Source organism: Pan paniscus, chromosome 4, assembly GCF_029289425.2.
Source record: "Pan paniscus chromosome 4, NHGRI_mPanPan1-v2.0_pri, whole genome shotgun sequence".
In the NCBI taxonomy this organism is placed as follows: domain Eukaryota; kingdom Metazoa; phylum Chordata; class Mammalia; order Primates; family Hominidae; genus Pan; species Pan paniscus.
The window spans coordinates 21,502,501-21,515,775 of record NC_073253.2 but is presented as its reverse complement, the minus strand read 5'-3'; the positions used below and the strand labels follow the sequence as shown (position 1 = coordinate 21,515,775).

Below are 13,275 nucleotides of genomic sequence, written 5' to 3'. Positions count from 1 at the left end.
ACATTAGACAGATCAGCATCAAGTCACTTTTGCCTATACTCTACACATAGTCTCTAAAATTCTATTAACTGACCTTCCTTGATTTACTTGTCCTCTTATGCTCCAGTTTGATAACAGAATAACCTTCATTCCTATGCTGCAGGTTCCTTTATCTAGGTATCACTTAGGCCTAATCTTGTTGTTTTGTTCTCCATCCAAGGGATTATAAATTCTAGTATCAGTTCCTGACTCCCTCATAATATGCTCTGTACTAATGCAAAAAGCAGCACATATCTGATTTTAAGGATTGACATGCAATGCCAAAACATATAAAGCACGCTCAAAGATCTAAAGGATTATGGGGAGATCTAGTGGAGAGGCATGAAAATAATTGGTAATATTAATTAAATTATTAGACAAAAATACAAGAGACATATCAAGATAGTACCTGGTAAATTCCATGTAAATTAGCTAATCATGATACATTCCATGAGTCTCAGTAAGGAGGGGTCATCGGTTATAGTGAGAGGAAGAGGTGGAATTTCAGCTAGGCACTTATAATGTGGGTTGTTAAGTGGATAGAATTTTGGATTCAGGAAAGAACAGGAATTGAAGTTACAGATTCCATAAAGCACAAAGTTTGTACAGGGTAGAGTAACCCCAGCAGCCTGGCTGTACTCTTAAGAGCAAATGTGTAACACAGAAATTGCAATGGGTCAGGTTGAAACATTTCCATTTTCATCCATAATTTTAGCAGTATAATGACATAGCTCAAAAGGAAAATAGGATATTCTACTTTTATATATTCAGATGAAAATATATAGTTCAAGGTATCAAATAATGACCTTATACCATTAATTTTTGGATTGTAATCTCAGCTACTGGATTGAGTGGGAAGTCAACAATTGTAGTGCTGTTTGACTTTTTGTTTTGGTTTGTTGGAATGTTTCCTCATAGAAAATCAAGCTGTATACTTTAATAATGCAGGACATATTTTAAAATGTGGTAGTTGTAGTGTGGGGTTTTAATCCTGGCTCTACCACCTTATTTAAAATTTATTGTGAAAGATCTGCTCTACAAATATTTATTATGAAGGCTCTGTTGTAGGCTCTGGGATACAGTAGTGAGCAAAACAGACTAAGTACATGCCCTCATGAAGCTTATATTAAGAGCTATGTGACCTTTGAAAACTTACTCAAAGGGGTGTGTGTGTGTGTGTTTATGGTACAAACAGGCTTTATTAGTTGCAATGGAAAGTGGCAGAGGGGAGGATATGATAGCTCCTGCTCCTGGGGCAGGGTCCTCAGACTGAGTTTCCACCCTCCAAAAGCTAAAAATTTTTGACCCACAATCTGATCTGTAAATTTGGATCAGTATTAGTCATACTATTTGTAGAGAATATATAAATATATATACATATTTATAGAAATACTTACATTTATACATATACATTGTTTATAAACATTTAAGAAATAGAGTCCATTAAATAATAGCTGATCAAAAATCTATCTTTGTCATCAAATGTTTACTATATTGTATCATACATTTACTACACATGGCTTAATTTTCAAATTTCAGATACATATTTTGTTTTCAATCTACAGAACAATGTGGTAAAGAAGAAAGAGGGGAAGAATCTACAGTAATTACTAGTCCTGGTTTCAACAAGTAGATTTATTATCTACCATTTACTAGCTTTGTGATCCTAGACTAACATTTGTGCATCAGTTTCCAACTATAAAATCAGGACAAAATGATGTGATTCATCTACCTATTAGGCTGTCACAAAGAATAGAAGATAATTTCAAATTGTAAATTGGTAAGAAGTACATAAATAAAAGTTAATTTAGTTCCATCATATAAAATGCTCTGTGTCTGAAAATTACAAACACTTGGTATTGGGAGATATGTAGAGAGAAGAAGAGCACTAGCAGAAGTCATTTCCAGAGTGGATCAAAATTACTAAGGAATTAATACACCGTTCTTCTCTTTCCCACTACAAGGCCAAAACTTACTATCTAGAAGTATGTTTGAAGAGTGTCAGCACATCTCTGCTATTTTGCAAAATTCCAGAAGATTTTAAGAGAAATGATGTTTACTAAGAAAAAACATTTCATAACTAAGACCATCGATACAAAGTTGTATTATGTGTTTGGGCCTATTTTTGTCTTTTGGTGCTTTTGTTGGGAACTTGAATTGATGAGTGAAATGGGACAAAGAGGCAAAAAGACTTAGAAAAGAGGGAAAAATGACAGGAGTCTAAAAGAGAGAAAATAATTAAAAAGAAAACAAAAGGAAAGAGAGCAGGTCTTAACAATGAAGCAACATAAAAAGAATGTTGTTTCCTTGGTATAAGAAAAAATAGATGAGAGGAAAAACAAAGCAGATGTGAAAAACAGAATAAAGAAAATGCATGCATAAAGAGAACAAAAGAAAAAAAGCAAAGCAATGGTGATAAAATAAAGACAAAATAGGAAGAAATAAACTTACGGGACAGATGTCTGATATCTGAGATAGATGCTTAATCTGTACATGTCACAGGCAAAAAAAATTGTTTAAGAAGAAATAAACTTAATATACAATATCATTTTGTTTGCATTTTACATAAACAAGTAGGTATTCCTTATAATTTTATATTTCAAAAGCCTTATATAATTCATTTCTGGAATCTGGATATCAGAGGTAATCTTTTAAAAATTTTAACCTGTCATAAGATGGTGGTTTACAGACTGGATCATATAGAAGGAAGCTTAGTACAACTGACAGAGAAGATGGTAACATCATGACCCCGATGTAATCATATAAAAGAAAGGGGGTGATATAACCGCATTGGAACAAACAAGCTACTTATTGCTTCTAAATATAATAAGCGTTCTTGCTTTTCAAATAATATATTAAATAGTGAGATGCTTTCTAAAAATTTAAATATTATAATCTGCTTGATTCACTATATGAGCTGCTTTGAGAATTCCTTGTCAGGATACATTTTTGGGGTCTTGAGAATATATATGCTGTTTTCACCACTGCTTAACTGTCATAGCTTACTCAATAGACTGACCTATAAATAAAATATTTTGAATGTTTAAAGCACAATTCCAAAAAGTAGAGTGATTATGCCATGAACTAGAATAATACAGAAAATAAAAACTTAGAAAGCAATATATTTCCCCTAAAAGGTGGTATGAAACATTTTATTAATGATCTTCTAAAGTAAATGTAAAAATAGCTCAAGTTGAATAATTTGAAATGTTACTACTATCCTATTGTATAATTTATAAAACGTTATTTTCTCTGTGTTTAAATGTTCTGAATTGCTCACTTTTGAGGACTATTTCAATATACTATTTTTCTTAACCCGTAGCATTTTCGATATGCTTTACTATTAAACTTCTAGCATCCATAATAAGGGCTTTGAAAATTGACAAATGTCTCATACATATAATTTATAGTATGCATGTCAACATTCTGAATATGTCCAAGTGTAAATAAAATTGTTTGTGCCCCCTACAGAATTAGAAATCCTTGGGCAACACTGCTCTAATGATCCCATAATGTTAGTACTACAAAGTGTAAAAGTTCGCTGGGTAGGACAAGAGAAAAGGACAGAGTTCCCTCATTACACTATCCCTACACTATTTTGGCTTAAGTATTTATTAAGATATTAATTACTCTTCCTCCCTCTATCTGCCTTTAGACATTAGGCTGAGACACTGTAGATAGTTGCTCATCGTAAAACAATGCATTATCCAGTAAACCTTACCCCCCAAGATGAATGTTTTGTATGGAGCATTATTAATTCAGCAGGTGATATGTCTTAGAATTGTGAGGCTACATATACTCTCTCTTATGGACAACATAACGGCATGTTATGCTGATGTTATGTTTCCTTAAAGAAACAGCGTGTTTGGAAACTGAATTGGCAAGTTTTCTGCCTTCTGCATCCATCACAATAAAATTATTTTAGAAAATTTTTCTTGAGGTAGTATATGACACAAAAGGAAACAGAATTTGCATTTGTGACTTCTATAAAATGTCACACTGAAATAAGAATGATGCGTTTTGTAATTCTGAATTAAAAAACCCATTTAATCCAAGTAGACGACTATGGGAAATAAATGATGAAAAATAAAAAAATTAATATTCTTGAAGAAAAACAAAACAATCTACATATAATAAAATATATACAAGGTAAAGAAAATAGTAAAGGAAAGTAGTGATCTCACTCACTCTGATATACAATTGCATCATTTCTTTTTCTCTTTGGGGGTTACGATACTTCTCATAGAAATCACGTCGCTTCTTTGTTTCTTTAGAAACTTTATCTTTTCTTTCCCGTTTTTCTGCTGGTTCATCTGAACTATCAGATGATGACTGTACGTGTATCTTCGGCTTTTCTACTTCAATATAGTTTTCATTGGGATTTAGTACTATTACTCCATATCCTTCCTGTTTTGAAATGAAAGAAGGTAGCATAATTTAAATCTTATAATCCATTTCAATTTTCAAAAAAGTTCTTAAAATTTCAGTCTAAGCAATTTTTATATAGTTGCATATTCATTAAAATACTCCTTTAGGCAAGATTATGATTTTATTTTTTTCAAAAGAAAGTCATTTAAAATTGTTTGCCTTTATTGTGTATATAAATAAGCTTTTATTATTTATAAGAACAAAAAACATAATTGCAACATAAAGATTATAAAGCTTAAATTAAAAAACTAATTCAGATATCTCAGAACCCAAAAATGACTGAAATAAATTAGCAAATAATTTATTTTCAAGTAAACTTTCAAATTATATTAATATTTATACTATCTGTTTTGAGAAAACAACCTCTGAAATCAAAGTTTACAATTCAAACTACTTTTTTTTGTATATTTTTCTTTACAATGGCCCTTTCCAGAGCATTTTTTATTTGTCTGAACAATGAAAAAGAATAAGCAGTTAAAAAAGAATAAATCTGATTTAACATTACAAAACCATCCATATCTACATTATTATAAAGACATAACATCTACCTGTGTACCTTGAATTTTATTCACTTTGTTTCTCACAGGAGGCCAGAAAAATCATAAAGCAAAATAAGCCACTGTCTTACTATAATGTATGGAAGCAAGTCTTTAATCTTAAAATTTCTTTCATTTTTCAACCTACCATAAAAATTCTCTTTATTAAAAACTATAATCAGGAAATAAGCAAGGTTCCAAAGTTAAAAAATACAGCTTGTTGAGCTATTAAGGCTTTTTTTTTTTTAATTTGTAAAACATGTTTTCCTGTCTCATTTCTTTCTAGCCTGGCAAACATTTCTGTGGTTATAATTAAGAAAACGTTTGATATTTATATTATGTCTAATGGAATAAGCTAACCATGAGAAAATATAGAGAGGGATAAACAATAACCATTGACAAGCATGGGTAACACAAATTTTTGAAGCTATTATATATCTTGTCTTTTCTATTCAGTTATGTGTTGTGAGGTTCCAATTATGTCCTTGTAAAATACTATAAGGTCATATTTAAAAGATGTATGATATTATAATAAAAACATAAGCGCTACAGAAAATAGCTCACAAAATCTATTTATTAGAAAATCTATTTAATAGAAAATAAAACTTATAAAATCTCATCCTTACTTAAAATAGGTAGTATATATAGTTTTTCAAGACAGTAACTGTAGAATCTTCTACTTGAAGTTTAAATTTTAAATTTTTTGCCAAACCAACCATAAGATGATTTTTAAAAATTGACAGCAGTAATAGTAAACCAGTAATAGCACAGACTCAATTATCTTATTTTAAAATATGCTGCATTACTGCACATGGTTGGTTTTTTTAAACAGTTGATTTCACAAACTACTTACAAACTTCTTTGGAATTGTTTTCTATTTTTTCCTCCATCAGATGATATTATTGTCTAAAATGATTATTTAGTTTGGAAATTTTCAAGATCACTGAAGTTCTGATTTTAATGATAGGACTATTAATTAAGATACAGTCATCTTACATATATGGAAACTATATAATAATATATAGCAAACTGATTTACAAAACACCACCCATTCTTCAACAGATGTTCAAATAAAGCTTTCAGAATAATGCTTCTTTCACAAAAAGCTTATAAAACACTTTACACATTCTGTAATTTAAACATTCTACATCAAAGCAAAAGAGAATTTTTTTTTAAAGTTTCTTAGCTCTAAGTCAAAAGTTTTACCAACAAAAGATATTTTATTTGGTCCTGCTTTATTCTAATCTGTATAGCTATTCAAAAGTCTTGTAATTCATTGTGATCACTGTCAGGTAGACAGATTGTCACTTGGTGATTTTCTACAGTTGGACACACTTGACTAGTTATTAAAATCACATTTGAAGGAAGTTCCTACCCCTCTTCCTTGTGCCTCTTACAACTTTTCACGCCCTTCTCAAATTTCAGCTATAACTTCTCCTCCCACCAAAAGTAAGTTAAAGAACACTGTTGCACTCTGCTAAACAGGGTGAAATAGAGGCATTCAGTACACTGTCTCTGGTGTAAGGAACATAGTCAAAAAAGGTCACCATAGGCCAAAAAGAAAATTGCCTCCTTACTAGATTCTGTACCGTGAGTAAGTGGTCTCCTGTCATGTTTCTTCCCTGCCTTCTCTGAGTGAATTGAACTTTAAACACACATACACATACACACATACACATACACATACACATACACACACACACACACACACACACACACACACAACCACCCTCTCATACTCAGGAGTTAAAATTAGCAAGACCAAAATAGAATCTTAAAATTAGTAGAGATGAAAATAGTGATATACTACATTTTAATGATAATATGAAAAATTTCAAATTCAAAAACTTCACTCAAGGTAAAAGAGTGGGACTTTAATAAGCTGAAATAACATGGCATCATCTTTGTATAATGAATAAATCTCAAATAAAGGTAAACTCTTTGAACAAAATTTACAGTCACCAGAATTGTAAGACTATTATCTTATTACTTAATCAAAAAAATAATATTTTCATACCTGGCTTATTTGAGCAGAACTTTAAACTTCAATTTTTAGAAATCATAGATTGAAAAATTATCGTGCCTACTTAATTTGAAATAGACTCTGAAATTTGATATGTTCCATGTAAATAAGTATTTAAAAAAAGGCATTTATAAATCATCAAAGAAGCAGTATTTGTCTAAGTAACTGAAAATTACATGACTCATTTGTTCAGTATCATAAAGGCACAATGTCAATGTTTCACTTAGGCATCAACAGATGAGAAATGATTCTATTTTTAAATCACCACTATATAAATCAATTGAAGATTTGTTATCATTTAGATTTCAACAATGGATGCTTCTATTTAAACACCCAAACTATTTAGAAAATATTTTATCCTTTAGATATTTCAGATTGCCAATTTAATTAATGTGACAACAATCAAGAAATACTCAGGAACATTCTCTGTAGAAATGAGAGTGGATTTTAATAAATATCTTTGTTGCAAATTCAATTACTGTTCTGTAAAAAAACTAACATTTAAAATTAAAATATTTCTGTTAAATTAATTAATGCAATATTCACAGAGATCATTCATAACCATTTTGTAATGAGTAGCAGAAAGCAGGAGTAAGAAAATAAAGTTAACTATCCCACCTATGTGCTCTAACCACAGATATATAGTAAAACTTAATGTTTCCCTTCTTTTCTCTGTCATATGTAACACTGGCAAAAATTTCCTTTATATAAGCTACCAAGATTTTTGCCATGTCAACATCAATATATGGAAACTAAAGAGTCAAAGAAAATAGAGTAAAACAAAGCAAAGACAAAATGTCACTAGTTAAATTTTACTGTTTTAAATTGAATAGTATCAACTTCCTCAAAAATCAGACTAAATACCATTTTAAAAAGTGATTCTTTCCATTCCCAGTAACTCAATCAGTACACAACAAAATTAGTAAGAAGAGATGCTAGTGTGACCTTTCACGAATGTACCCATAAAGTTTTATGAAACTACACTATAATATCAGGCATCAAGTATAATATCTTAAAAGAACTGTGGGTTGCTACTCTACTAAGGAAGGCTCCATAACTTATGCTTAGACTCTTAAACATTTTATGTTGAAGTACTTCTTTTATATTTAATTATTTCTTAAGTATGCTACATTTCTTATAAGATAAAAAGTTAGGTCATTTCAAATATACATCAAAACCCTTTCTCTTATCTTTGAAAAGATAAAATGATCAAATCGATTATCTAGCATTCTATAACTAAATAAATAAAACTTCTGGCATCCTTTATAATGATTTACCAAATCAATTCCAATATCCAACATTTCAAAAGACAAAGCATACATAAAGTTGTTAATTAACTCATGTTTGATCACAGTCTAGTAGAAATTAAGGTGATCAAGAGGATATATATTGGTAAAAGTAAGCTTTATATCTTTAATTCATCTCATTCCATTTTTATACTTTTGTTGCTATAATTCTACTTTCATTTTCAGACCTGTGTTTACAAGGTATTAACTATGGGATCTTAATCAGAAACCCTTAAAAGTTCATTCCTAGACATAGCATTTTATTCAGCAAAAGTACTTGTGATTTAAATAGAATACACAGGTCTTTAGGCCTTCTTTACTTCGAAGTCTGTAGATGCACTTACTAATAAATAATAAATCATTTATCATTCAACCAACAAATGATGGCTTAGGTCAGAGAGATCTAAAACAAACAGGTGATGACAAACACAAAGAACCAAAAAGGAAAACTTTGATAGACAAATTATATCAGTACAAAAACGCACTTATCAAGAAGATTCTGTAAATAGATAAAACCTTAAAATGCACGACCAAAACCAGACTTCTGACCCCAAATGAAATCTGATAAAACTGAAGACTTATCCATGTTAATTTACCTACTCATTACCAATTATAAGAAAAATGGAAAACAGGCAAATTCTACATCTTTTCAACTATCTTTTGGTTGGCTAAATAAAAAATCAGCTGAAAGTACTTGGCTCTGCATATTAACCTGACAATACTGCAAGCCACATGTGACCAGAGAGGTCAGGGGTTAGAGTGGAATCCTTTGACCTATGGAACTATCTGCTTTGGTCTTCAGGCAAGGCTCTGTAAGAGATCATTTTACACAAATTTATCAATCATATTTCTCAAGTTCAGCATTCTATCTGCTTGGTTTGAAAGAAGATAGGTGCTCATCCTCAAGGGAATTGAAACCCAAAGTGCTTTATCTATAAACGACATTTACCCATAGACAAACCACTGTCCATTCATCTTTTCTGAAAGATGTATGTTGTATTTATTCTCATCTTTTTCCAAGAAGGGTATGTATATGTCACTGTTGCAACATCCTAGGTGCAACAGTGAGATGAGGTCATGACAACCAATCAGAAGTCACTAGTGAAGCGTTAAAGTAAACATAGCTGTTGGAACTGCAGCTCTGCTTGAAAAATGCCCCCTCCATTATTTTAGCAATTTTCTCAAGACGTGACCTGGGACTGAAACGCGTGAAATGTCACTTGACTCCGTTTTGTGTTTCTTCTCAATGTGCATTTAGGAAACAGTACTCTACTAATATTTTGTAAAATGTTCTCATAACCATACTTTAACTTGTAGCTTCATGAAATCTAATGCTGTGTGAGTTCCATGGTATAAAAATACCATAATATGGACCAACATAGATTATCCCAGTTAAGTTTCCAACTTCAAATAAAGTTTCCAACTTCAAATAGCTCATCAAGTTAGTCAGTAAAAGAAAACATGCCACAAAAAGTTTTCAGAGGACCACCTGTTGTCTATTATTTTTACATAGCACTTACTCATAAATCATAACACAGGGTAATTAATCAAGCTGTCAAAGAGAAGGTCAAAGGTTATATGGTAGAGTCAGAAGGTCATGCATGGGCTGATAGAGGTCAGGGTCACACTGCATTCCTCATTATCAAGTTGGGATGAGAGACGGCCCAAGCAAACAAAAGTGAAAGCAGATGGAGAAGTGAGTGGATAAAAAAAAAAAAAAAGAAAAAATTTCACAAACAAAAAGAAAAGTGAAAGAAGACTGTCAGCTGCCTTCAAATAGAGAATAGAAGAGAAAAGAAATACACTGAAATGTGCTCAAAGGAGCTCAAGAACATAAAGAAACTACAGTTTTATTAATTAAATAAACTGAATATAACTTTTCTTGGCCATTTTATTAGTAGATACTAAGCAATATTAGAAAATACGTGTTCGGCATCTGTATACCTTCTCCAGTTAGATTAATTCAGGTAAGGCAAAGAGTTCCAAGGATGAAGAATAATTTACAAAAACAAACAAACAAACAAAAAACTTACAATAAGAGAGATTTCCCCCCTAATATTGTGTGAGGGTTATAACACAGATGCAGATAGTTTTAAGCCATACAACAGATAAATTCTTGAGTATGATACAAAGATACCCATAAACATAAATGTATCATAAAAGTCCTTCTGAATAACAAAACAGTTATAAAATATTCTATTATTATGTTGGCCTGAATTAGATGCAGAATACTGTGCAAAATTAGCTGTCACCCTTTGCTCAAAATCTTTGTTAATCTCATTTTGAATGTTTGCAGCTTTATCAACACATGCATCAATGTCAGCTCCTTGGTTACTGAACCGCTGTAGTTGGAAGAAGATATAATTAAAATGTTTTGGCACACAAAAGGTGAAATTGTATCTTCCCTTGTTCCCTTAGGAGTCTGTAAAACATGAAGGATATATTGACAAACACACACCCTTGTCTCCAGTTCCGACATGTCAGGTCATCCAAGCACTATTTATTTTAAAACATGCGCTTTGCACTTACCCATATTATCACCCACTCCATTTCTAACTTTTCCTGGGTTTTAGAGCATTATGTTGCTTAAATCTTGCAAATTTCTCTTCTATTCACAATTTACTTATGGAAAGATTCTATAAATGTACAATAGTACCATTAATACATTTACCATTCATTTTTGAGGACAGAAATATGATTTAACACCATAGTTTCGTGAAATCTTTTATATTCTTTGCTTCTCATTCTCATAAAATGACACAAAGGTATACCCACACGTTTATACATTAAACTAAAAAGAAGTAACAAGTTAAAACTGTTGCCCAGTCAATGATATATCAAAATCCCTAAATGAATTTAGGAAATCGAAAAGATACCTCTTTATTACATGGTCTAAAGAAGACTTGGATGGGCAGATTCATGTCATTAACTTTACTATTCCTCATGCTAGTTATGCCTGTGCGTTTTAAAATGCTGAATGGAAGTCCAATGTTCTCCTAACTTCTTGTGAAAATCTATTATAAAGTTGTGTAAATATAGTAGTTCTAAAACATCTCTGGTAGCCACATGGGCTTTCAAAATATTATCACTTTGACCCAATCATATATCATACAAACATATGCTTAAGTTTTTAAGCTAATCATAAAAGCTGTTTCTAACGATTACAGTACCCAAATTATTCTATATTAAATATACCACCTTTCTCTTTCTTCTTTCAATTAAAATATCATGTGTTTAAATTGTTTTCATTGTTTTTTCAAGAATATATCAGTGCTTGTGGTGCTAGAGTCCACCTGCAAGTATGAGGACATAAAGAAGAATTCTATTCATTCAGTCAATAATTCATTAAATACCGATTTCATACAACAAACATTTAATAAGCAACTACTATCTACCAAGCACTATGCTAGTTATACTTAAGAGTCTACGTGTATCCTATACTGACAGTCACTTTTCATTTTAAGATATTTTCATTCAGTAGAAAATTTTAAATCCAAATCATATACAAATTCCTAAAATGTCTACATGAGACCATTATATTTTTCAAAAAAAAGGGAAATGTGAAAAGGAAAAAAGGAGAAAAGGGTAATGATAAAATGCTCCTAAAACCAGGCTAACTAGATTTTCAAGGATGATTAACTTTAAATGGTAAGTTAAGTTTGTGTTTGTGTTAAGAGTGGTATTTAAACTTACTCTGTAACAATGAAAATGTAATGTTTGAGGATGTGTGTTTGTGCGTGTGTGCATGTTGTGTTGTATACATTCACATATTTTAACAAGTAACATCATTTCATAATCTAAAGGAAACGCTTCAATACACATATATCTCCTAACAGGTGCAAATGAGTATAGCTATGAATTTCTCTTCCCACAATGACCTATGTCAGAAGATCTTCTCATACTTCTTCTGCTAAATAATTTAATTACTTATGAGTTATGGTTTCTTTGTAACCTTTTAAATGACTAGCTCATTAAAATGCAAAAATATGCAAAACATGATGTCACTGGGTCAAACAGCTGTGTTGGTAAAATTATGGCTGTGAATGTCCCAAGAACATGAAAATATTAATAATTTATATTGCTCATTAGATGGCAAAAACTCTTTAAACAGATTTAGAGACAGATTAATTTTATAATCACAAAATGCTACACTACCTCATGGTAACAAATCTTTCCACCATCTGTGACCCTTTGGTATACATGAAACATATAAAAATTCAAAATGGCTTAAGGTTTTTACATTATAAATGCATATTCAGGAAAAAAGTCATAAAAACCTGAAATATGGTGGTAAAAACTTTGTTAAAAAAAATCCATTTGCCAACTTTAATATGAACTTACTTTTCTTTCAAAGAGACAAGATACAGTAATAGCAAATAAGTTATAGTATGAGACAGTCAACAAGTCATAGTCCTGCAAACCAATAATAAGATAATTGTCTTACACTTCTTAAAATTGTATGTCACACTATGAGTTCAAATCTTTCATAGAATCTTCTTGGTGAATGACAAGAGTGATAAAATTATATAAACAAAGTACTATCTATCATATTTGAAGTTCAAAATGATTCATGCCTCTGCTTTACAGTATCATGATGGTGCTGAAAGTAAAGTGCAGGAAAAAAATCTCCCCAACTATCAGTTGTTTTTAGATATAGAAATATTTTTAGTTTAAAAACAAATGGGATAATTATTAAATCTGTGCTATTTAGCCAGGAAACTAGCTTCCTAATGATCATGTTTTTCTATCTCTTAAGCAATTTAAACATCAAATACATTATTTGCCACCGTAAATTATAAAAATATGTTCATCTAGTATCAGCCAGCAGCAACAGAATTACTTTCATGTGCACTTAATAATGTTCTTTTCATTAATAATCTATCATGGGCAAAAATTAATGAATAGACAATTTTGACACGTGGTCTTTTAAAAACACACAATGATTAGGTAATCCTAATTTTAAAATTCTATTTTAAATTTCCTT

The 13,275-nt window shown here is 30.9% G+C and overlaps 1 protein-coding gene across 15 annotated transcripts in view; it reads right to left on the bottom strand.

The window, feature by feature from the left end:
* The window catches only part of ARB2A (ARB2 cotranscriptional regulator A), a 493,453-nt gene that overhangs the window by 259,030 nt on the left and 221,148 nt on the right, over positions 1 to 13,275 (bottom strand). For 13 of the 15 annotated variants that reach the window (XM_034959777.3, XM_063604384.1, XM_055112191.1 and 10 more), the window contains one exon: positions 4,207 to 4,425. The exons of the other annotated variants lie outside the window; for them this stretch is intronic. In XM_034959777.3, coding sequence (XP_034815668.1) covers positions 4,207 to 4,425 — 219 coding nt within the window. The remainder of the gene's footprint in view (positions 1 to 4,206; positions 4,426 to 13,275) is intronic. 15 annotated transcript variants of the gene reach the window in all.